At 33.7% G+C, this 24597-nt stretch overlaps 2 protein-coding genes across 4 annotated transcripts in view; both read left to right on the top strand.

Moving 5' to 3' along the window:
* The window catches only part of LOC142336061 (uncharacterized), a 60821-nt gene extending 56573 nt beyond the window's left edge, over positions 1-4248 (top strand). For all 3 annotated transcript variants that reach the window (XM_075384561.1, XM_075384560.1, XM_075384562.1), the window contains 3 exons: positions 2577-2700; positions 3133-3414; positions 3857-4248. In XM_075384561.1, coding sequence (XP_075240676.1) covers positions 2577-2700; positions 3133-3414; positions 3857-3964 — 514 coding nt within the window. In that variant the 3' untranslated portion in view covers positions 3965-4248. The remainder of the gene's footprint in view (positions 1-2576; positions 2701-3132; positions 3415-3856) is intronic.
* Positions 1-23285, top strand: part of LOC142336060 (protein Rae1-like) — a 140808-nt gene extending 117523 nt beyond the window's left edge. The window contains exons 2-6 of the mRNA XM_075384559.1: positions 17798-18080; positions 18514-18697; positions 18796-19009; positions 19279-19447; positions 22857-23285. Coding sequence (XP_075240674.1) covers positions 17805-18080; positions 18514-18697; positions 18796-19009; positions 19279-19447; positions 22857-23141 — 1128 coding nt within the window. The 5' untranslated portion in view covers positions 17798-17804 and the 3' untranslated portion in view covers positions 23142-23285. The remainder of the gene's footprint in view (positions 1-17797; positions 18081-18513; positions 18698-18795; positions 19010-19278; positions 19448-22856) is intronic.
* The last annotated feature ends 1312 nt before the right edge of the window (positions 23286-24597 follow it).

Below are 24597 nucleotides of genomic sequence, written 5' to 3'. Positions count from 1 at the left end.
TTAAGAAGCCAATTGGACTTCTCACTGCTGGGTTTCGGTTTGAAATTTTCTCTTCTTTAACTAATATAGAAAAGATTGACTAATTTTACTTAAAAACAGACCGACTGATTACAATCCGAATTGTTTTTGGATTGTAACAGTCATAGATTGGCCCAAAACTAGCCCTGCTAATGCTGTTTCTTCATTAGGAACACTTATTTTTTCGATTTAAATAATTTGTCAGTTAAAAATCGAAAATAAATACTCCGTTTTTGATAATCAAAGATTAAAGTTAGCAAAAAATGGCAAAATTTTAATTACAGAGCACTCTTAACGGAAGTTGAAGAATAAAAAGCCTGCTTTTAAGTCTACAAAGATTGTGTTAGGGTTGTTTGGGTGTGTTTGGGAACTTAATCAAAGTGAACTAAAGAAGCTTATTTCGTGCTGTTTTCGATGAAAAAGTCTGAATTTTGAAATCTTTAGCCCAAATTTTTGACAAAACAAAATAAATAAAAAGATTCGTATAATAATGTGTTTTTTTGTCTTGGAAAAGTTGAATAACACTATTTTTTTTAAAAAAAATTAAGAATTTTAAGAAAAATTTACAAAATTTTAGTCAAAAATTCCTGAAAATTTGATTAAAAACGACGGAATTCACTCTACTTTTCTCAGAAGCTTAAAGTTCGATAACTCCCTGTAAAAAACGAAAATCAAAAAAAATCTTTAATTCCAAATTCTACGCTGGACGAGCTTTCTAATGATACCAGTCTCAACTCTCTACGATGAATATATCGATCGGCCAAAATTGTCTGCACAAAAAAAACCCATTTGAGAATATAGTTCCCCCCTCAAGAGTCATTGCCCCGCGCGATAACAAAAAGCTGTTTGAAATGCTAGCATATTCTATCATGCGTACCCGGTAAAGCGAATGCATTGTTCAGTTTTGATAGTTTCTTATCAAGTCCCACGGGTGAAGCGTAGCTATTGCAATTATTATCTCACTATTGCAAACATGTCATTATTGCAAACATGTCTTTTTATGCAATTTTTCCTTTGACCGTTTTGTTCTAGAACATTCTTTCGATTTCACTTCTGGAGTGATGTTTTCACACTTGAATTCTTGATTATTGCGTGACCTAAATTACTCCTATTCAAGTATAAAGTAGTTATGCCCGTTGCTAAAACAAGTTTAGCTTCTTGTTTAATAAGGAGGAAAGTAAACAGTGCCTAGTAGAAAGCTATTGCCTCGTAAAGTAGTACCTGAATGCCTTGTAAAAGCCACGTAAACAGTGCCTGGTTTTTTTTACTTGAAATAAAAGTCTTGATTTTTAGATCGCTAACTGCTCTCAATTGAAGTTTGTAATCATTCTTTTAGTGCTCTCTTGGTCAGTTTGCAATTATTCGTAAAATTCATTTTTCGTCTGACTGTTTTTCATCTGGCCACTTCCTAATTAACTTTTTCACGTTTTGTTTCTCAAATTTTACCAGTTAAATTGCTCTCATTCAAAATTTAAGGCTGCTGAATTTAGTTATTGCCATTTTAATAGTAAATGTTAAATGGAGAATGCGCCTAAATTGATTTCAATTTTCATTTTACATCTTTTAACCTTGATTGTAAAATCATCTCTAATGAAAATAATTTGAAACCACTTTGTCAATTTGTCAAGATCATAATTAAGATGCCCAGATTTCACGCGAAGCTCAACTTGGCTCTCTTTTCAAAAGAAATGAAATTGGAATTATTTTAATCGCTCTCAAACGAAGTTTTAGGCATTTGTTGAAAACGTGTTTCTTTTTACAACTCAAGAGAAATACTGGCATGCTATAGGTTTACACGACTCGAAGAGGAGTTTTAGTAATCTACCGGTTTTAATTGCTCTCAAACGAATTTGAAGCAATTATCGTAAACGTGCTTGACTGTTTTTGCTCTTTTGTTCTAGAAGATTCTTTGACTTATGTTTTTTTTTCCAATTTTGATTATTCATTTTTAGTTAAAATTTTCTTGTTCACTACTTTTTCGTTGATATTTCCGATTTAGATTTAATTAATTTAGAGATTATATTGTACAACTGTTCAGGTTGTTTGCGGAATCCTACTGGCAGGGTTTGTTTTCAAAATATATGATGCACTATTTTTTTCGCTTTTGTATTAGAACATTCTTTCAAAATCACTTCTCGAGTGACATTCACGCTTGACTTCCTAATTTTGAGTGATAACTCATCTTATTTCAAAATAATTTTTGTTGAGAAAGGAAAACAAACCATTGTGAGCGATGTAGTAGCAAACCCGTTATAGCTTAGTGATTAAGATAGCAGACTATAATGAGGGGGCGAGACAAAAAATGCAAAATTAAATCAATTGTGTTAGCTTTCAAATGTTTTGCCGCGTACTTCAAACTTGACAATCTCAAAATGGTAAATTTTTTAGGTACACGCAAGCTTATTTTTGGGCTCAAAAGATGAGAGTGGAAAATTTAAAAAAAGTTTTATGGAAGTTTAATTTTCATCGTGTTCTCTATACAGATTCAAGATTTTATTTAACTCTTCTTTCACGGCAATAAACATTAAATGTTAAATAACATAGCTGCATCATTTCAGTTGCATGTTGTGGAGTGAGTATGGACTGCTGAAGCTAGACATGGCAGTCATCATAGTGAACATGACCGGCTGTATTCTAGAAGGACTGTACATACTCGTGTACTTCAGGTGCACCAAAAACAAGGTCAAATTTAACTTGACGGTATACTTTAAACCCATACTTATCTTTACTTTAGTCTATCTTGTCATTTAGAAGCTGTTTAAGCGTTTTGAACCCTCTTCACGGCTTTTTTTGTGCATCCAATGGTTGCGAGTTCTCTAGCTCTGACAATAATTGCTTTTTTCATAATGCCGTATCATATAGTATAGTGGAGCTTATCGCAAAATGTCACATAAGTAGTGCATCCGATGCAACTCTTAGTTTTAAGGGGTAAAATGTTGGTGGGGAGTAACTTCAATGTTTCAAAATAAGATAAATAAATTAAGATAAAGATTCTTAATTTATCTCTAACTGACAAGTTGTTAACAGCTATCATAAATAAACGTAAAATTTTGAGTAAATATACTCGAGAAAAGTGAACGTTTTGCGGCCAAATGATGTCTTGTGTGTTTTCAGATGCTAGTGTTGCATCAAGTATTTGGTGCCTTCTGTATCATTTTCCCGTCTCTGGTCTATGCGAAGTTCGTAGCCTCCAATCTGCGCAAAGCACTGTCGGTGTTGGGGATGATTTGTATTGCGGCGAGTGTGGTGAATTTTGGGTCTCCTCTGGCGGCTATTAAGCGAGTGATGCAGACTAAGAGTACGGAGTCGATGTCGTTGTTGTGGTGTCTCATCGCTGCCGTAACTGCCTTCCAATGGACTATCTATGGATACTTGAGGGATGACAATAATATTATTGTTAGTTCATTTGCAATTCCAAACGAGAGGTTCTTAATCTGCGTGCTTGTAAGCTTTTTCTTCCGAGTTTTTCTCTTGTTTTAATTTGGTTCAATAAAAGAGGCCTTTGAGAGCAGTTGTGCAATTTCATCAAAGATTGTCAAGGTCAAAGATGAAAGATGAAACTGGACGGGAGCCGAAATCCGTAACTGTTTTTCAGCTTTTTCTCTAGATTAATATGATTTATGAAAAATTTCATGGCAGAAAAGTTCATGGTAATTTCGAAAGGATCTGTACTTGCTTCAGATGGCATTCAAAATATTTCCGAGCTTTAACCAAAAAGCTCGTATTCTCCTCGGAAATACATACAGTATATTGTACAACTTTGTTAGAATGTATCCGCGCGCACTAGGTCGAGGATCATTATGAAATTGTTGCTGTTCTCTATTCTAGTTTGTTTCAGATACCTAACGCGATCGGGTTTGGACTGGGGGTGTTCCAGCTAGCATTGATCTACAGGTACAAACCAAAAGTGGTGCTCCCAACCAAGTCATCCGATGTCACAATGTGAAACCTTTCTCCGTTTCTTCTTAACTGGTCGTGGTCAACTCTGTCCAGGTCAACTCACAGTCGCCGCAACTTGTAACAAATCATTGAAACTTATTTTGCTTCCAGTCAACAAGTGCAATGCCCTGACTGGCAATGTCTTTGGCCATGGATATGGTCGACGTTGTCTGTCATGGTCTTTGATGCATGCTCTTTGGATCAAATCTAACGTGAATGCTTCCCTTTAAAATTGAATGAATGTTGCTATAATATAGCATTATTGGAGTTGTTTCTCATCAGCCTTGATTAGGAGAGATTTACTGTTTTGAGTGAATGATTGCTATGTTCACTAAGTTTTATTCATGTGAAAATATTTTGATAAAGAGGGTTGAATATTTGGGATTTTAAATTAGGAAACCAAATTGCAGAATTTTTTTAAAGCTTAGAAGAAACCAGTCAGGTTGTTAGAAAAAAGAAGTTTTTACCAGAGTTGCTTGCTCATGCATCTGTTTTGCTATTCTCTTAATGTAGTCGGAATGAAAAGTTTGACTCCCATTGCAGGTATATCAAATTGTGGTCAGTAACGGTATTTGGGGTGCACAAAAACCATATTTGATCCAATTTTGGAAACAGCTCCACGATAAATTTTAGCTTATCACCGAGGCTTTGGGGAAAAGCGTCAGTCCCTTAAATTTCAGTCACTTAATTTGATAATTGTGGTTTTAAAGAGACGCTCATTGAGTGTGTCTATTTTAGATACTTTATATCCTCTTAATTTGCCAATACGAAATATGTTAATTAATTTATGTTCATAACATTTGTGTAAAGATGAAATATTCCATCTCTTTCCTTTTAAGTATCTTTTTAGTGTGTTTGAGAGCCGGAAGCCATAAATTTGCATCGCAACAAGGGTGTCCGCCATTATTGTTTGGTTTGACATGAATGTAAACTTTTAATAGCCAGCCTCCTCTTTTTAATAACCGCCATCTTCTCAGTCGGCTATTATAGCGGGCCTATTTTAGTTGCCTATATTATTTAGGTCACAGTTCGAGCAACATTTTGCGTGACTTTTCACTTTCTTTTTGACTTCTGTCGGCTAGGTTTCACTCATCTTTCATTCAGCAAAATAATCTAAAATAATAGTGATTATTTGAGTTTTGCCCGGTTTTGTTGATTGCTCTCGATCAAAGTTTGAAGAAATTATAGTAAACGTGTCTTTTTTGCGAAGAATGTTTGCTTCACCGGTTTTGGGCTTTTATTCTAGAACGTTCTTTCTCGCACTTGACTTTCAGTTCTTTGCGCGATCTAATTTGCTCTTATTCAGAACTATAATTAATCTGTGGTAAAACAAGCGCTGGCAAGATAGAAAATGGTCTCAGTCTAGCGTGCGTGAGGTAGCGCGTTGAAACCTCTACCTTGTCAGATTGTCTCACCCCTTCCATGAGGCATAACTGAAATAATTTGATTCTAGTTGATAGCTTTTGGTATTTGTGACTTTAACATTACTTGTTTTGAAAGACTATAAATCAATTTTTAAGTTTGAGCTGATTTTCTTTCTAAATTTTGTTGTCTTATCACATAGTTTCTTTGAAGACGGGTTGTATTGGTTTTCTAATACGACTTAATTCAACTCTGTTAATTGTTGATTGCGTTGATAACACTGCTAGCTAATGGTTTTTGTCACTTCATAAAATTCTAATGAATTTTCAATGCGTATTTTTTGATCCTTTATCTCAGCATTTTGTCTCGTGAAATGCAAGTTCAACTAGTTTTAATAGGAATTAATTTGATCTATTTAATGATGACAGTTGATATTGTTTGGTTTTTATTAGCCGCCTCAGCTTCTCAGCCGGCTATTATAGCGCTCCTATTTTTTTACGTCGTCGTACTAATTTTTTTCGCTTTACCTAAGTTGACAGCTTGCTCAACATTAGCGTGAAATCTTTTTGATTTCTTTAGGCTAGTTTCACTCATCTCATTCTGCTCAAAGTGCTTTTAAACAGCAGTTGTTCAGCTGAATAATCTAAAATGAACAGAGTCAGTAACAAGAAACTAAATCGAAAATAGAAACTGGATAATGCCCAATTTTAGATGCCCGCTACTTGAACTTTGTTTTTATAAATTTTAGTTACCATCTCTAATGTTTTTGGTATTGATGCTAGCCCCTGTATCTTAATATGAAACAGGAGTATGTCTAACTACAGAATGAAACCAAAAATGTTACCTCATGTTTTTTGTACAACAATCACTTCAATCTTTCAATTCCAATCGGGGTTATAAGAATCAGTAACAACTATTTTCCGGCAATATCTGCCGGGAATGTTTTATTTTTCTTTTACTTCGTCGAATAAAAATTTCTTTGCTTTACCGTAAGTCACAGCTTGTTGAACTTTTTGCGTGAAATCTGTTTTATTTCTTTGGTCTAGTTTTTTTCTTCGCGCATTCTATTCAAAGTGCTTTTAAACAGTAGTTGCTCAGCAAAGCAATCAAAAATGAACGGAGTCATAAAAATGAATTCGGAATAGAACGGGATAAAACCCAATGTTAGATGCCTGTTACTTGAACTTTGTTGTGATAAGTCTTGATTGCCATCTGTTTTTTTAAGAAACACGAGTATGTCTCATTAAGAAACAGGATTATGTCTAACTGTAAAAGAACATCAAAATCGCACTTTTTTATCAAATTTTTTTTACATCAACATTTTTTTAACGAAAATCATTTTTCATTTTTTTGTACTTTCAATCCCAATCGGGGTTTTGAGTTTCGATGGCGGCTATTTGCCGGCAAGTTGCCGGGTATGTTTAAGTATGTTCAACGCTGAATTAAGCTAGTTTTGTAGCGCGTCTTTCTGATTGCGTTGCTTGACCGCTTTTGTTCAGGATGTTCTTTCGCCCTCTTGATTGACTTGGCGAAACGGGATAAACTGGTACAGAACTATGGCATTCAGTCACTGAGCAGCTCTCCCAGAGCCTTCGTAGCTCTATGTGTATGTTTCAGTGACGCTTGAGTAGGCTAATTCATGTCAAGAATGATTTTGAGAGGCTAGCCCTCGCTTCCTTAAGAGCAAAGCGTCTGACGTTAGTCGGTTACGTTATGTTTATTTTGAGCAGTTATTTTTATCGAAATATATGAGCAGAGTAGTTCGTCCGGTAGTGCTTTGGTCTCTTAGACTGATAATAAAGAAGCAGGATGGTCGATTTGAAGGTGGAAATTCGAATTTTTCAATTCATCAGCATCTCCACCTAATTCTTCTGTTTCTTTTTGATATTTATATTTTGCAGTAAGGAGGTCTTTTCCAAAGCTATACCGGAAATCTATCGGCTACGTTACCTTGATGCCTCTTTTCAGAAAGTTTATAATAAAATTTTGCTTTCAGCTTTTCTGAGTCTTTTCGTTGTAGTCCAACAATTGCAGAGCGTGAATTGGCTGAAGAGGTCAGTTTTCAAACTTTTAGAGCGTAAAAATGTTCGTTTTTAGTCTAATTCTTTTGATTTTAAACTAAATGACTTTCTCTTGTTCAAATGTGAGTCAGCCATAGTTACATGGTTCTTTGTCATTTGAATAATTGTTACATTTTTTTTAAGAACGGTGGAATATATATGCGAGGCTGGCCTTTTTTCTTCAGTCAAATTTTCACTTTTTGTTTACGCATCTTCGAAAAAAAAGAAATACAGCATTTCGTAGACCTCGCGATCTAGTTTTGATTTTTATAAAAATTATCAGAAATTTGAAAATAGGAATTCAAAGGAAAAAATAAGAAGGAAAGAAATCGCTCGGGGGGGGGGGGGGGTGGGGTGACAGCTTCGCGTTGAAATTCAAGATAGAAACAAATGGAAGCTTGTGTAGTAAATAAAGTGAAGTTAAATAGAAATTTTTCTGCCTTTTTTTTACAGTTTCAAGCCTAAAAGTTAACAATTGAAACTGCATGAAATGAATTATTTTGATTTTGGTTTCATAAATTTTGTTTGACAAACATTTTCTATACGTCTGTTTTCTGCTTGTAAAAACTATTGTATGAACCATTTTTCCTGTGCATCAAAAAGATTTTTAGAAAATTAATGTAATTAGGCATTTTAGAGCTCTAAAATTAGAAAATCAACTTTGAAAATGTGAAACTTAGAGCAGAAAAATGCATTTTTTCTAAATTCTCTTGAGCTCTTTTACAAAAATATTTATCATTTCATTAAAAATAGCCATTTAATTTTTTTCAAAGCTTTGGCGACGTAAAAAATTCGATTTGATGACATTGACATCAAATCAACCACATTCTTTATTGAAAGAAGGAAATCTTTTCTTATCAATTTTATTTATGTTCTTTATGGCATCAGATCAGATAGTTCGAACTAATCTCCTCTAGTACATTGAGAAAGAGATTAATTTGGGAATCAGAGAGTTTACGGATTACTAGTTTGTAAAATTTAAAACACATGTTCATAATTTGTTTTGAAATTGAGAAAATCATTTTTCATTTGTTTTGAAATTGCTCTTCGAAGTGATTTTTCCCGTCTTTGGGCGTTTCTATAAATAGAGAACAAATTGATTTTGTGATTGTGACACACTAAAATTTTCTTCTTTTTCAGTTCACATAAAATATGTTAAAGTTTCCTAATTCTTCGACGCCACTCTCAACGCTAAATAACAGCCTTTAAGGAGAGCTTTCAACGTTCCTTTAGATATTAGACACAACTAGGGGCAGAGCGCAATAACTGTTAGAAACATTAAAATTTAGAAAATTTCCTTAAATTAGAAAAATTTGCTAAAATTGCGGATTTAAATATTCAAAATGTTGTCTATCAAGTTTAGCTGCTAACATATTCCGAGCTTCTTTAAAAAAAAACCCAAGAGGCCAATTATGCTCATTGAACATCAAAAATCACCAGTTGGGAAAAAAAATTTTGTTTGCTACAAATTCCGGCTTTAATTGTCCAATACCAAGACTGTGTGTTCAAATGTTGCTGATAACACTTGAGATTTTGGAAAAATAATGGTCCCATCATGCTCATGGAACATCAAAAATGTCAAAATATTTTGAAAAACTTCTAAAATTTCTCTCACTTCAGATTTTAGTGTAAATTTTACAATTACCGATAGAAGTCTACATCAGATTTTCCTGAAAAAACAATGAAGACAGAAATGAACAATGGGGAACCAAGAGTAAAGATCAGATGCCGAGATGAAAATTTTATAGTTTTTTTGTTGTTGGGGTTTGTATTTGTGTGTGCGCTCTTGTATGGGCTATAGTGTCTTTGTAATTTTGCAAGGCGCGTGCTTTGTATGTATAAGAGAGAAAGAGAGAGGAGAGAATTATTCTCAGATGGTTTCCTTTAAATCTTGGCGACAAATAGAGGCAGAGAGCAAAAACCTCGAAATCATGAGAAGATTAGAAAAACTTCTTATTACTACTTTGAAAATGTAAAACTTAGAGCAGAAAAATGCATTTTTTCTAATTTCTCTTGAGCTCTTTTTCAAAAAATATTTATCATTTCATTAAAAATAGCCATTTAAATTTTTTCAAAGCTTTGGCGACGTAAAAAATTCGATCTGATGACATTAACATCAAATCAACCACATTCTTTTTTGATAGAAGGAAATCCTTTCTCATCAATTTTATTTGTATTCTTTATGACATCAGAGCAGATAGCTCGAACTAATCTCCTCTAGTACATTGAGAAAGAGATTAATTTGAGAATCAGACAGTTTACGGATTGCTAGTTTGTAAAATTTAAAACTCATGTTCATAATTTGTTTTGAAATTGAGAAAATCATTTTTCATTTGTTTTGAAGTTGCTCTTCGAAGTGATCTTCTCCCGTCTTTGGGCGTTTCTATAAATAGAAAACAAATTGATTTATTGATTGTGACACACTAAAATTTTCTTCTTTTTCAGTTCACATGAAATCTATTAAAGTTTCCTAATTCTTCGAAGCCACTCTCAACGCTAAATAATAGCCTTTAAGGAGAGCTTTCAATGTTCTCTTAGATATTAGACACAACTAGAGGCAGAGTTCAATAACTGTTAGAAACATTAAAATTTAGAAAATTTCCTTAAATTAGAAAAATTTGCTAAAATTGCGGATTTAAATATTCAAAATGTTGTCTATCAAGTTTAGCTGCTAACATATTCCGAGCTTCTTTAAAAAACCCAAGAGGCCAATTATGCTCATTGAACATCAAAAATCATCAGTTGGGGAAAAAAATTTTGTTTGCTACAAATTCCGGCTTTAAGTGTCCAATACCAAGACTGTGTGTTCAAATGTTGCTGATAACACTTGAGATTTTGGAAAAATTAATTGTCCCATCATGCTCAAGGAACATCAAAAATGTCAAAATGTTTGAAAAACTTCTAAAAGTTCTCTCACTTCAGATTTTAGTGTCAATTTTACAATTACCGATAGAAGTCTACATCAGATTTTCCAGAAAAAACAATGAAGACAGAAATGAATAATGGGGAACCAAGAGTAAAGATCAGATGCCGAGATGAAAATTTTATAGTTTTTTGTTGTTGGGGTTTGTATTTGTGTGTGCGCTCTTGTATGGGCTAGTGTCTTTGTAATTTGTAGGGCGCGTGCTATGTATGTATAAGAGAGAAAGAGAGAAGAGAATTATTCTCAGATGGTTTGCTTTAAATCTTGGCCACAAATAGAGGCAGAGAGCAAAAATTTTCCGAAATCATGAGAAAATTAGAAAAACTTCTTATTAATTGCTATAAGTTGCTTTAAAAAATTTAAAATCAAAACTGTGTTTTTTAAGGTCTCGTTGATGATACATCTGCAAGATTTTTTTTTAAAAAATATTTTTCCCGTTATGCTCATGAAAAATCAAAATTTTAAAAAATTAAATCAAAATTCAAAAAATCACTAAAATCGTTGATGATACATCTGCAAGATTTAAAATTAATTGTCTCATTATGCTCATGAAAAATAAAAGAAATCTCTTCAAAAACTTACATCACAAAGTTTAATGTTATAAATACAGTTACGGATACAATTGCCTAAAAAATTTTGTTGGGAAAAAACAAAGAAGACCTTACAGTGACGAACTTGAGTTTTGACCAATATCCTAAATCAAAATTTAAAGTTTTTTGGTGTTTGGCTTTGATTTTGTTTGTTGATGTTTTTTGCGAAATGAGTTGTTTGTGTGTGTGTGTGTGCATGTGTTTTTTTATGGTTTTTCTGTGCCCGTGTGTTTTAAATTGCACTACATTTATCTTTCTAGAATTTGTTGAATAATTTTCATTATTTGTCTGCCGAAAAAAGACTGCATTTTCATTGGTTCAAACAGAACAAGTAATTTTCTCCAATGCATACAAGTGGCTTTTGGATACTCCCAACGCTGTCTGACCGAATTAAAAAGTTTTTTTTTGCAACCTCGAGAGGTATTTTGGAATATTTTGTGCTACGCAGACTTGCACGAGTCTTCTTGTTATTTATTTTTTTCTTGGTTTTTAATTTAGTAATGCAGACCTGGGTATCAGAAATTGGTGTGAGTTTTTCGATTTTATAGTCTTCTTCTGTTATGAAGAAACTCAAGTAAAGTTGTGGTTACTCTTAAAGTTTTCATGAGTTTTTAGAGTTTTGATCTCTGATTGGTCTCTAAGGGCCAACAAATTTTTCAGGTAGCTTACATAGATGCTTTATTGTATAGAAATTTGTATCTTTTCCTTTTAAAAGTTGTCTATTTTAAATATAGAGTTAAAATTGTTATGTTTTGTTGTCTCAGAAATACAATGAGAAGTTAATATCAAATGTTACTAAAAATAATTTTTTGGATGTTTTACGAGTTTTCTGAGATTTAGCTTTATTGACCTTGTTTCATTTGTCTCCTAATTGTCGAAAAATCTTAGACTAGCTATCTAGGGTGTTTGTTGAATTTCAAGCGATCATGATATTGATCTCGGAGAATCATGATTCTCGGTTACATATTAAACAATTAAATATCTACTTTGCTTTGTTTAACAGCATTATAGCCACATTTGTTATCATTGTTAATTCTATCATTTTGAAAACTTTTTTTGAAGGTGTGACTCGATTCTGGTTATTGCGTCAATTTTTCTTTGGGTTGTATTCGGGGCTTATAGTATATCATTGGATATAATATAAGCCCCCGAATGTTGCGCTGCTTTTTTCGCTTTTGAAATCGATTTTTAGTATTCATCCAGAATTTTAGAGTGCGAATTTAGCAATAAATTATGCTGATTTTTGTAGTTGTTTTTTAATCTCTCAATTTTTTTTGTTTCTTATGTTTTTTGCAGTTTTTTAATCTCTTAATTTTTGCAGTTGTCTTTTAATATCTTAATTTTTTGTTACTTTTAATGTTCTTATCTTTGAAAATTCCTTTTCAATTTTTTTTAGTGTTGACCTTCGTATGTGTTCAGTTTCGTTATTTGGTAGTTATGGGCTACGGTTTTTTTCCTGTAAATGTTTTGTTATTATGCATTTTTAAGATATTTTCCTTTGCTGGCCAAAAAAGATATCAGTTACTTTGCAGTTTTAAGCAATTGATGTTATTTTTGAAAATTATCTTTCAATATTCTTAACAGTTTTTTTCGTGCTTGATTAAAATATTGGTTCAATTGAGGTCTGAGATTTTGGGCGTAAGAATATTTCTATTTGTTTTGAGGCTATGTAAATTTTTTGAAAATTACCTGGTCCTTTAATAGCCTAATTTTGATGTTTATTCGTAAATTATTATAAATTTGCATTCTTACTTAGTCTTGTTAGTCTATGGCTATTTGGCTAAGTGTAATGTAATGGGAAACAAGGAGGCTCGGAAGTGTGCGTACGCACATAAGGTTCCGACCCCGCTTATCCACATTCTTGACTTAATTGGGTACCAAATGATGAAAAGATACAAAACTTTCAAAAACATACATATCGTTCCATAAACAACCAATGGAATACAAATGCCACACTAGAGGGTCCATGAAAGTTGTTGATAATAGGACTACTAGAAAGGACAATAATAATTATCAAACAAGACATTATTTGGAGACATTACAATATGGGACCTGTCCTCATTGCGACTGATTAACAGGTCGACAAAAAGAGCAAAGAGGTGCGAAGTTCAAAAATAAGTTTCTATTTTGAAAACAATTAATTTCACTAAAATCCTAAAATGTTCATTTTAATCTCCATAGGAAGCAATCGATACATGTCATTATCCAATGTTCAATTGCGCAAATTTTCAAAGCCAATGGGACCTACGATTACTGTTATAAATTAAAAGAAAAAATCCTATAAAATGTACAAATATAAAAAATCACAAATATTTTATGAAATCTCGTGGTAACAGTAGTAACAAAGCCGAGAAACAAATGTTTGAAGCTAAAATCCTTATAGAGATTAAACTAGAGTTCACTAAGAACGGGTTGTGACCTGTGTTAACAGAGATTGAGCAACAAATCGACCGAAGAGTTATTTTAAAAAAGTGAATCTCAGAAAACCAATCAGATTTTTGAAAACAGACTTAAAACTTCAACAAACAGCAATGGATTAGTTTGCAATACATCAGCAAGCCAATTGGGCCTATTAATAATGAGACGATTTCACGACCTCGCAAAATAAAAAAATATATAAAGAAGCCAAAACGTCCAACATATTTACGAGATTACGCTGTTCAAGGCAATTTAATTATAAGGTGTTAACTGCAAGAACTGCAAATTGTCACTTTCTCCTCATTTTAACATCGAATAGTCTTCCTCATAAAAGGACTAAGTAGACATGAGAACAAGAAGACACCCATAAATTGAAAAATATAGAAATATCGAAAACTTTTTTATGAAATTAATGGTCGGAGCAATCAGTCACAACGTATAACAAATCGCAATAAAAATGTTTGAATGAACAAAAGTAATTGAGACTTCTAATTAGTGAGATTGAGTTAAATGGTGATAAAAATGTGAGCAAAAAGTGTACAATGAAATTTTTTAAGTTTTAAGTCATTAAAACCAACAGCTATAAACTGAAATCTTTCGCTAGGTGGAGTTATACGTCCTGGGGAAGCAACTGAGACCTATCATCATTTGGTTTATGACGTATAACAACAAAAAGAAAGACAAACATAGGTAAAGACTTAAAAAATACATAAAATTTTGCAAGATAACTGTGTCTCTTCCCAAAAAGGTGGAGTTATACGTCCTGGGGAAGCAACTGAGACCTATCATCATTTGGTTTATGACGTATAACAACAAAAAGAAAGACAAACATAGGCAAAGACTTAAAAATACATAAAATTTTGCAAGATAACTGTGTCTCTTCCCAAAAAGCATAAACTATATTACAAAACAATAAACATAATCAGATACGCCTTTTTCCAACGCTGTGCATTTTTCTCATTAGATTTCCCTCAATTGGAGTTGTCAATAATGTGATAATTTGACAAGGAAACAAAATAAACTCATAAAATATGCAATTATGCTAAAAAAAATGAAAAGGCGTAGTATCAAAACAATTAGACCACTAGTTGAACATAAAATAGTTACGGACATTAATTTATAACCCAGAAGAAATTTTTTCTGGCTTGTTTTTACTGAAATTGCACCAGAAGTTGAGAGAAATAAGATAAAATAGTGGCAAAGTTCAAAAATTCACCGATATTTTCGTAAAACAAATTTAATCGAAGTCATAACAGACATTAGATAACAACTGACAGGAGTGTCTAGGTTCATTTATACCTCCTAAAATTTAGCTGGATCTTTGACTGGGGACAATAAATCGTTGGGTAACAAAAAAGATAACAAATGAAAGCAAAATTTATGAAGTACATAAAAAAAGTTTCTACGAAAACAATTGGTTAGAGCCATTAAAACCATGAGCTTAGCTCTGAAACCGTGATATAATCTCGTTGGGCCTCGTTTTTTGGAAATGGTATCTGTGATTAATTGAGCCCTGATTTGAAATTCTTGCAAGTAAAATAAAGTTTACATAAAAAACATTAACTTGGCGGAAATATTTTGAAATAAAGTCGCGCCCCATTAAAATTTAAAAAATTTATCTTAAGGATCCATGGCGAGATCAAGATCAGCCGAGATGTTGCTGAGCGTCTAAAAAAGTACTCATTTGTTCAAATGGTTCCAAATAGATCATTTTTTTAACAAAATTTTTCATTTTGTCAAAAATAAAAGTGCTTTTTGTCTAATTATAATACCAGAAGACTCTCAAAGCCAGTGGGTGTACAACTAGCTCGTTGGTCAGCTTAAAAAGAATTTGGCCGCAAATTGAAGGTATCTACTTCCAGCAAATTTAAAGCAAGTCGGCTAAAAAAGCAATTTTGGTCCCGAATTTGGTCCCGAAAAAAGTCGAAATTTGAAAAATGTTGCATAATTTCTAGCCAAAAAACTCAAATCAACTAATTCAGCAACCCTCCTCTATCTTTAGAGATAACATCAAGTACACTACAGTTAACAATTTGAACAAATTTTAGCAAAATAACGAAAATTAGGGCAAAAATACCGATATGTGAATAAAAACAGCTGAAATACGTCTAATATTCACAAAAATTTAAACGTCGATAACTCCCTATGAAATGCGAAAATTGTAAAAAAAATCTTTTTAATTCCATATTCTACGCTGGACGGGCTTTTTAGTGATACCACTCACAACTCTCTACAATGATTATATCGATCGGCCAAAATTGTCTGAACAAAAAAGAACCCATTTGAGTGCATAGTAAGAAAAACCCATTATAATTGTTCCGACCCACTAAAGTGGGTCGGAAGAAATATAATTGACCCTTTTTGCGACCATTTGAGTTGAAGCAGCTCAAAAATTCTATTTGTTTTTTTCTTTTTGTTAACTTTTGTTGCTCGAAAAGGGGAACTGTGCGAGACAGGGTTTTATTTTTGCGACTTAGCTGGAGATTTTTGTCAATGATATAAAATTTATCATGTGACAATCTTGAAATGAAAAATTATTTTAATTTTTTGTTATTTTTCAACTAAATTGAGTGGATTTTGAACTAATCCTCTAGTAGGAAGCTATTTTTTTTATTTTAGTAGGTAGCTATTATTATTACTATTGCTTGTTTTAATTACTATTTGTTATAAATAGCTGCGATAGCTGAGCCGAGCTGTTATTGTCTTTCTTTTGGCTTAATTGTTTCCTTGTTGATATTTTGTTAAGACCATATGGCGCCACGCTCACTTCAAGTCTGCTTCTGTTCATTTTTGCATGCAACTTTTTCACTGAGTTGAATTCATGTGCAATAATAATTTCCTGTCACAAATGTCTTTCATCAATCTCAAAGTAATTTTCCTCTCATTAGTCAGTTTAATTTGTATATTGAAACTCAATGCAGATAACTCAGTCTAACTGAAGGTCAATTTGAGGGCAGGTTCTAAAAATAAGACTTAATTATAAATCAAGTTAAAGCATTACAGTTTGTTTTCTTCGATGTTTTCTTCAATGTTTTTTGATGTTTTGAGACTACAGGTCTACGGTGCTATTTTAGGGCAATCTGACAGGTGTTTTTTTTATTATTTTAAGTTATTTGAATGGTAGCTGTTCTCAGTTTCCTTCCGACTCACTTTTTTGTGAGATGGAGGAGCTCTTTTCCTCCTATTTGTCACTGGTCTAATTGTAATAAAAGTCTTTACGGCCTGGTCTAGCTTGCGGCTCTGATCCTGTTGGCTATGTTTGATGATTTGATGATCATGCGGTTTGAAATCAGATTGTTTAATATGCGTAGTTTTTCAGTTAGCTATTATTTAACTACGGTTTTTCTGAGTTTTTAAGTTTTCAGAAATTTGTGTTTAACATTTTTGGAACTGTCCCTGTGACCTCAACTATCATAGATTTAAATACCAAAGTTTATATTTGTATAAATTCTAATATTTTCAAATATTCCTAACTGGCAATTCTCGTGGCAATGAAATTTCTCTATTTCGTTGGTTGATTTCAAACTTTATGAATTGAGATGGCAAGAATTAATGGGTGAACAAATAATTATTTCGCATTTTTGTTTGCATTTTTACCAATACGCTATTATTTGAACGTAAATTTGGGTTTTATTTTTAGTTTTGACTGTTATGACAGCGGGAAATTTCTCCCAAGATTGTGTCCGATCTTGAATCTAAGGCACTATTTCCAGAGATTTTCTTTGTTATTTAAAGACATCAAAATTTCTTAAACCTGCTTCATATATTCAAATTCAAACGTATTTTTGAGCGAACTTTTTGTTCAGTGCTTTATTTTTAAGTTTGCAGTATACGGCTGAATCCAAAAACTGTTGATCGCAAGAGCACAGACTTCTTATGGTTTGTAATTTAATTTTTACATAGTGCTAAATATTAGAAGGTTTGATGCAAGTACTTGAGTTTTGCAAAATTGTAAACGCCATAAATTTTTCAAAGGATTTTTTCGTTATAGAAATAGTCACCAATTAATATTTTATTCAATTTTGTCTCTGTTGTATTTCGTTAATCATTTAATTTTTTTTCAATTTTTCAGATATAAGTTTAATGTAATCTTTGTTTCTGGTTTTTTTTTTACCCTGAAGCGCGATAGTTTTGTAGAAAGAACTTTTCTCTCATTGCTTAGAGTGATGAATTTGCTTTCACCGGGTAAATTTTGACCATCTTTAACCATGATACTTAGAGGTTTTGATTTTAACCGCTAGTGCTACCTCCTGCCGGTTTGTACCAATGCATTTGAGTGCAAACGCACGCTTAGGTGTGCTTGCACTGGCTAAAATTTTATTCAGGGGAGAGAACATTTATCCGTTAGTTTTTTGTTTAAATTATTATGTAATTGATTATTATGATCGTTGTTTATCAGGTTGTAGTTTGATTGGAGTGATTGAATCTAGTGTCATTGAAAGTCTGAACGAGTAATCATTAGGTAAAGGTGTCCTCTGGCAATTTCAGTTTGCTATGGCTAGTCTTTTTGGGTCTAGCACTGGAGGTCTTTTCGGAGGTACAAGCACAGCACAACCGGCTCAAACAGGATTGAATGCTTTGGGAGGAACTGCGGACAATCCTATGAAGGACTTTGTTGTGAATCAGCCTCCGGATGACACTTTGACCGCTCTGAGGTTTTCACCCTCCTCTGTGTCCTCTACTTTCCTGACTTCATCTTCTTGGGATAATAAAGTGAGATGTTGGGAGATCAATCAGATGGCTGGTACTGCTAACCCAAAAGCTGAGCAGGTGACAAGTTTTTTGAATCTGCCCCTCAAACGAGAGATTTAACAATGATTAGACAAGAGCAGTTTGTTGACAATTTGCTCGAATTTCATAGTTGCGTTGTTCCGCTTTTTTGTTCTGTCTACCCATGTCTGTCTAAATGTCTGTTGATTTAGCTTTCTGATCCTTTAAAGTTGATTTTGGCATTGTTAGTTTCGTGACTGAATCTTGTATCATGGTTCATAGAAAAGGTAAATGACTGAAAAAAATTGTTGAAATTGTCAGAAAAAAACTATCATTATATGTGAGGATACCTCATTAAGATTTTTATTCCGAACAATGATTTAATGAGCGAAAGTAAACAATTTTAAGATGTAATTATGGGCAAGATATGAAAGACGTAATCTAGCAATAATATAGCTTTCAAATAACTTCAAAAAGTTGGATAATTTTTCAGGTTCTGTCCTCACCAGTATTGAATTGTTGCTGGCACGCAGATGGTACCAAGATTTTCACGGGTGACTGTGAGAAGCAAGCCAAAATGTGGGACCTGGCATCTAACCAGATGGTCCAGGTGGCTGCACACGACGCACCTGTTAAGTCAGTTCACTGGATACAGTCCCAACAGTATTCATGTCTCGGTTAGTGTGTTAAATTAGTTCTTCAGAAAATAGAAAATTATGGGGCTGGAATTTACGAGGCAAGAAGGTTAAATTAATTGAATCATCTTTTTTAACAGTGACTGGCTCATGGGACAAGACGGTGAAATTTTGGGATACAAAGAGCCCAAATCCAATGTTTACTATCCAGTTATCAGAGAGACTCTACTGCTCTGACATTATGTTTCCAATGGCGGTATTCACAACAGCTGACAGGGGAATTGTGGTCTACTCTCTCGACGGAGGACCCAAAGAGTTCAAGAAGTTTGACTCCCCATTGAAATATCAACATAGGTAATGGTTATAATAAACGCATTCGTTAGAAATTCTGCATTAGATTATTTTCTGACTTTCAACTTGAAAGCAGAAATACGCTGATGTGTAAGAGCAATTCTTTTCTATATGAGCAGGCTGTTATCCGGGCACAAGAAAGTGATTTGGTAAAGTTGTATCGTTAATTCGATTTCAGTTGTGCAATATCAGTAAGCAGCGCTGTGACTTAGAATATTTGACTTTGGAACGTTTACAAAGTTTTGTGATGTCAACCATGAAATGCTTCATAGGTGCGTGTCCATATTCAAGGATGCTAATGGAGGTCCCACTGGCTTTGCACTCGGAAGTATCGAAGGCCGAGTGGCAATTCAGTATGCGGAAGGGAAGGATCCCAAAGACAATTTTACCTTCAAATGCCACAGATCAAATGCGGTCAACAACGTACAGGATATTTTTGCTGTGAGTTCAATGCACAAAAATAGGAATCCGGAATGTTGATTATAGCTTCTTCAGAATCTTTCGACTCATTCCAAAACATAAGGGCTTGTTCTGAAAATTATCAAGCGTTAGAATCCAACCTCGGAAGCATTGAAACAAGGTAGGACTCTGATGTCAGGGTCACGGTAACTTTAAGCGTTAATATGCACAATACTCTTGGGGAATTAGTAGTTCTCAAGCGAGGTTTAAATCATTTTTAGGGTCTTGTTAAACGGGACAAAATAAATTATTATTTCTTTTTATAGCTGTGAAACTGTAAGCTGAGCGTAGCTATATTGCGATATTCGTCTTTTTAAATTCAAAGTAACTGGAATGTATTGGTGCGCTGTCTTTTGTTACGACTCAAAGAGGAGTATTGGTGGAGCGTCTTCTTATCGATAATTTTTGGAGTCTATTTAAAACGGTTTAAAAGTCAATAACGCATGTGAAAACTAAGTGTTTAAGTCAAAGGGCTGAACGAATGGAGCAGAGAAAAGAGAGTGGTTTTCTGTTCATGTCGTTTTTTGAGAGAGACAGCGAGCAGCTTTGTTGTGAAAAAAATTTCGCTAAGCTAGCGAATTTTTTTTAAATCACGTCCAGCTTTTTCTAAGCAGCTTTTTATTTTTAACTCCCGCAAATTTTTTTTTAGTCAAAGTGGTTTCTCTCAATTTTCTAAACTAGAAATATTGTGCTTGGAATTTTTTTGACGCGCTAAATGAAAAATATTACACTTCAAAGTCTATTTTTCAGCTATTTCCACCATTTTGCCACGTTTTGAGCTTTCCAGCAGTTTTTTCTCTTTTCTAATTTTTTCTATAATTTTGGGGAGTTGTGTAGTTGTCTAGCAGATTCAGTCGTCTTTCAACTTCATTGGTTTTATGTTAAGTTATTTTCTGCCGATTGTCTATTTCTTCCTCTTGTTGTCTATTATAACCTTTTGATTCTCCCTGTTATTCTTCTTGGTCATTTCCTAGTTAAGAGTTGTTCTGTATGATTTGCTACCATGAAGTGACCTGAAATGCTAATTTACACATTTAACTAGCAGATTTTTTTGCTTGCATTTTGAAATAGGCGTTTAATATTTGTGACCAGTGTTGTGCAGGGGAATGGTATACCAGGATATGTAATTGAAAATTTTACTGAAATAATGTTTAGATAGTTGAGTTCTGGTATTTTGAAGAGAAGAGAATTTTATTTGTCTTTCGTCGTTTCCTTTTGTCGTTTCCTTTTTCTTTTCGGTTTTCTCTTTATGAAACCATTTTTAAAATTGTATGTCAAATGGTAATATTCTGCAGTCAAACAGGATGTAAAAATCATTGCAGCATGTGAAAAATGAGTGTTGAGGTCAAAGTTTTGAAAGAATTCAAGAGCCGAGAGAGGAGCAGTTGTCTGTTCATATCGTGTGTAGAGAGAGGATTTTGTTTAAGATATGCACAGTTTTTTCGGCTTTTCACGTCAGTGGGCAGTCAATGTAGAAATGAGATTTTAATCACTCAGGAGTAGTAATGGGAGCAAAAAGCGAGTAGGTTTGAGGCCTGAGTTTTTATTGAAACTACCTATAAAGTTGAGTGAGAAATTGGTATTTGGACAAATTTTGTTTTTGAAAACGATTTAACGTGCGTCAATGACTTCTGTTTCCAGTTTTTTTCTTGAGTGCTTTTAATATGGTACCGCTGTGTTCTAATTGAGCCTTTTTACAATGGCTTGAATTTGTCGAAGGACAGTTAATGCTTGTTTTCACTTCACCACAATTCGTAGTCTTAATTATTATGAATGTTCAGTTATTGCCCTGTCTTCTTTTTTTCGCTTACTCGCTCACTATCTATCTTTAATGAGAAGTATCATTGGTTCTAATGCGGCATAAATGAACCGAATTTTTGGTTCAAGTCCATTGATCGTGGTTTTCTTGACTAAGACACTAGTTAGTGTCAAAAATTTGAGTTTTTAATTTGTTTGTTGCTAGCATTTGCTGTATTTTTAGGTGTGTTAACTTACCTAATTCAAGACAGGTCTCATATGTTGCTAACATGTTTTATCCCGATTGATTTCTTTTTCTTTGGTCAAAGTTAATGCTTTCTTTGACTTTGACTCTAATTGTTGTCGAATTTGCGAGTTTTTGTCCACTCTTTGTCTTAGTTTGATTTATGACAAGTCTGATCTGTTGCTAAGGATGCCTAATTTATATAAAATGATTTTTTCGGTCTCAAAAATAGCAGTTCTCATTTGGAATTGCTAAAAGTCTTGACTTTTCAATTTTTTATGCTTTTGTTAAAGATGTTGGCATGTAGTTTTGAGGTTCTTTCCTTTATGCCAACAACAAAGTGATTATGTTTTGCCAGTTTCTCCAGTTTTTGTGTTTTTTTTGGTTTCTCTCGTTTATTCCCACAATGTCGTTGTATTGGGTACTCGTTCTAAGGCTGCGTCGAGTCAAAGATTCCTAAAACACTAAATCTGGAAAAAGCTTTCTAATTGCTTTTAAAAAGAATTTTTTGAGGTTTTTTTGCATATAGGGTGATGAGCGTTGTTGTCTATCTTAGTTTGAATTAAGTGTTGAAATGTTAATTGCCAGGTTATTGGTTATTTCCATTCTTTCGATCGTAATTTGGGACTTGTCCTGCTATGTTTTTCTTTCGTCGTCAGACGCTTTTTTTTTCGTTTTACATTGGTTCACACTGCAAGGCTCAAAAAGTCAATTTTTCTGAATGACTTCTCTGAATAACGGCGTTAGCCCGCGTGACGTCATTTATCACCCTCTCTATTAAAAGTTAGAGGTCATTTGCGTGATCAGATTGTGAGCATACGTGACTTACCTCACTCAATAAAATGACTTTTGCACTTTTAGAACATAAGTTTAACTTAAGTTAATATAGATCGAAGAAACTCATTTGTGTACTAAACGTATCCTAATAAAAAGGCTTTTGCGAAATGAATTTATCGCTGAATGTTTTTTGAATAGATCTTTGAGGGGCGTCGTTTTTAAAATATATCTGTATCTGTTTATCTCTATTATAAGGGACGTGTCTTTTTCGCAGCTATTCCGACAAGTTGCCGGCTGGGTTGTTTTATTTTGTGCGTGATAGTTTTTGACTTTTTTGATAACCAACTACAGATTCTTTATATGCAGTAACTAGTGTAAGTATACTGAAAAAATGCCCCGAAGGTGATTTCATCGCTCAATTTAAAACGAGCATTATAACGAGATGTAATTCTTATCGTATGGATAATCTAATCGCGTTATAGATGGCGAGGTTAGAATACGAGGTACACAACGTCAATCGAGAGTACTTTCAAAATTATGCTTTCTATTGTTGCTTTCCGGAGTTTAAATTATTGTCTGTGCTTTCTCGAAAGCATTAATGGGTTGTTAGTTTAATGTAATCACGCATTTCAGGTAAACGATATTTCATTTCATCCGACGCACAACACACTCGTAACAGTTGGTAGCGATGGGAGGTTCTCCTTCTGGGATAAAGATGCTAGGACCAAGATTAAAACGTCAGAGCAATTCCCACTTCCGCTGACATCGTGCTCCTTCAGTCATGACGGGAAGATACTAGCTTATGCGATTGGGTATGATTGGTCCAAAGGACACGAGGGTAATGATTTGAATAAAAAGCCCAAGATTTACTTGAGACCAGCTGAAGAAGAAATGAAACCCAGAAGCAAAAATAAGTAATTTTTAAAGCTTCATTTCGTTTGGTAATGTTGATAATATATCAATGCGTTGTTTTGCCTTTTAGATTTGTTTTTGATGTGGAAATTAACTTATCTTTTTCACCTTATTTTTTTAAATAAAAACGTATAATCGAAATTCATGACATTTGTTTTTCACAAGCAGCGTTTTTGAGTATGTAGGTTTGGTTATAGATGTTTCAAGATATTTTTGTACGCAATAAAGACATTAAGGCTAAACTGACACCCGTATAACCGGAATATAATCTCCGAATGAACAGAAAGCACAAAAGCGCAATTTTTGTGTGAACGTTCCAAAATCACAAGTTATTGGATTAGACCATTAATTTGTTCTTCCTAAGCAATCATGTCAGAACTCGATAGATGAGCGAATAGGTCATGACAAGATATGGCTTCAAAGTACGTCTGCTAGCTTCAAATAGAAAAATTAGTCAGTCTTTTGTTCTGCAACTAATAATTTCCAGATAGAAAGTATGACCCAGCTTCCAGACAATGCCGCATCCTCTAATGCTCAAGAGTCGAAGGATGCCAATGCTGATGGCGAAGCTGGAGCTGCGGGTGCTGACTCTAAGCAGAGGCTGGAAGGTAAAGTAGAGTTGTCCCTTCTAAATGAAGATGATGACTTCGAGGAGTTTCCGGCGGAGGAGTGGGATGATACGGATCCACAGACCCAAACCAATAGGGTTCGTAGAACATAAAATTCTGAATAACATCAGAAATGCGTGTTGTTCAGTTGTTTCCTTGAACAGTTAGGGGAAGTGGTAGTTTTTGATTATTGGGTATCATATCTAATGATATGATATCTTCGCCTCGACAGTCCTTTGAGGGAAATTCATCGGACGTTAGTCGGTTAATTTTTACGTTTTGCGTAGAACCCTTTTGGAGTAGGGTTCTGAAGAATTTATAGGAAAATGTTCAGGTTTTGCTTTTTATTAGTTTCCTTCGTTCTTTTGTTTCAAAATGAATAGTGTAATTTTGAGCTCTCACGAGTTAAAGCTTCTTTGATTTCGAATAAACAACTGTTCATGATGGATTATAACATTTCAGATGGAAATATAACACGGATTGTAGCTTTATTTGATGACGCACATTACCGATCCTCCTTGATTTTGAACTCGGGTCGCTCGCCGGTCCTCTAAAGATTTCTCACTTTAATACATTTTCATCTGTAGTTTCTTTCAAATTTTATGTTTGCTAAACTCAGCTTTCGTTGATGAGAGTCATTGGTCCAACGGTAATTAACATATTTGAACTCTGAACAAATTTGTTCGTTTTTTTAATGGATGCTTTTAAAGACATTCCCGTTATTGTAAAAGTCTGTATTTCTTATAATTAAAAATCGCAAACTGATTTTAAAATTTTGGCAATTGCTTTGTGTCATTAGGCACAAAGTGATAAAGAATACGACTCTGAAACATGATATAGACTGCGAAAAAATG

This window comes from Convolutriloba macropyga, chromosome 3, assembly GCF_964194025.1.
Source record: "Convolutriloba macropyga chromosome 3, txConMacr16.3, whole genome shotgun sequence".
Lineage (NCBI taxonomy): Eukaryota > Metazoa > Xenacoelomorpha > Acoela > Convolutidae > Convolutriloba > Convolutriloba macropyga.
This window is presented reverse-complemented; position numbering and strand designations above follow the sequence as displayed.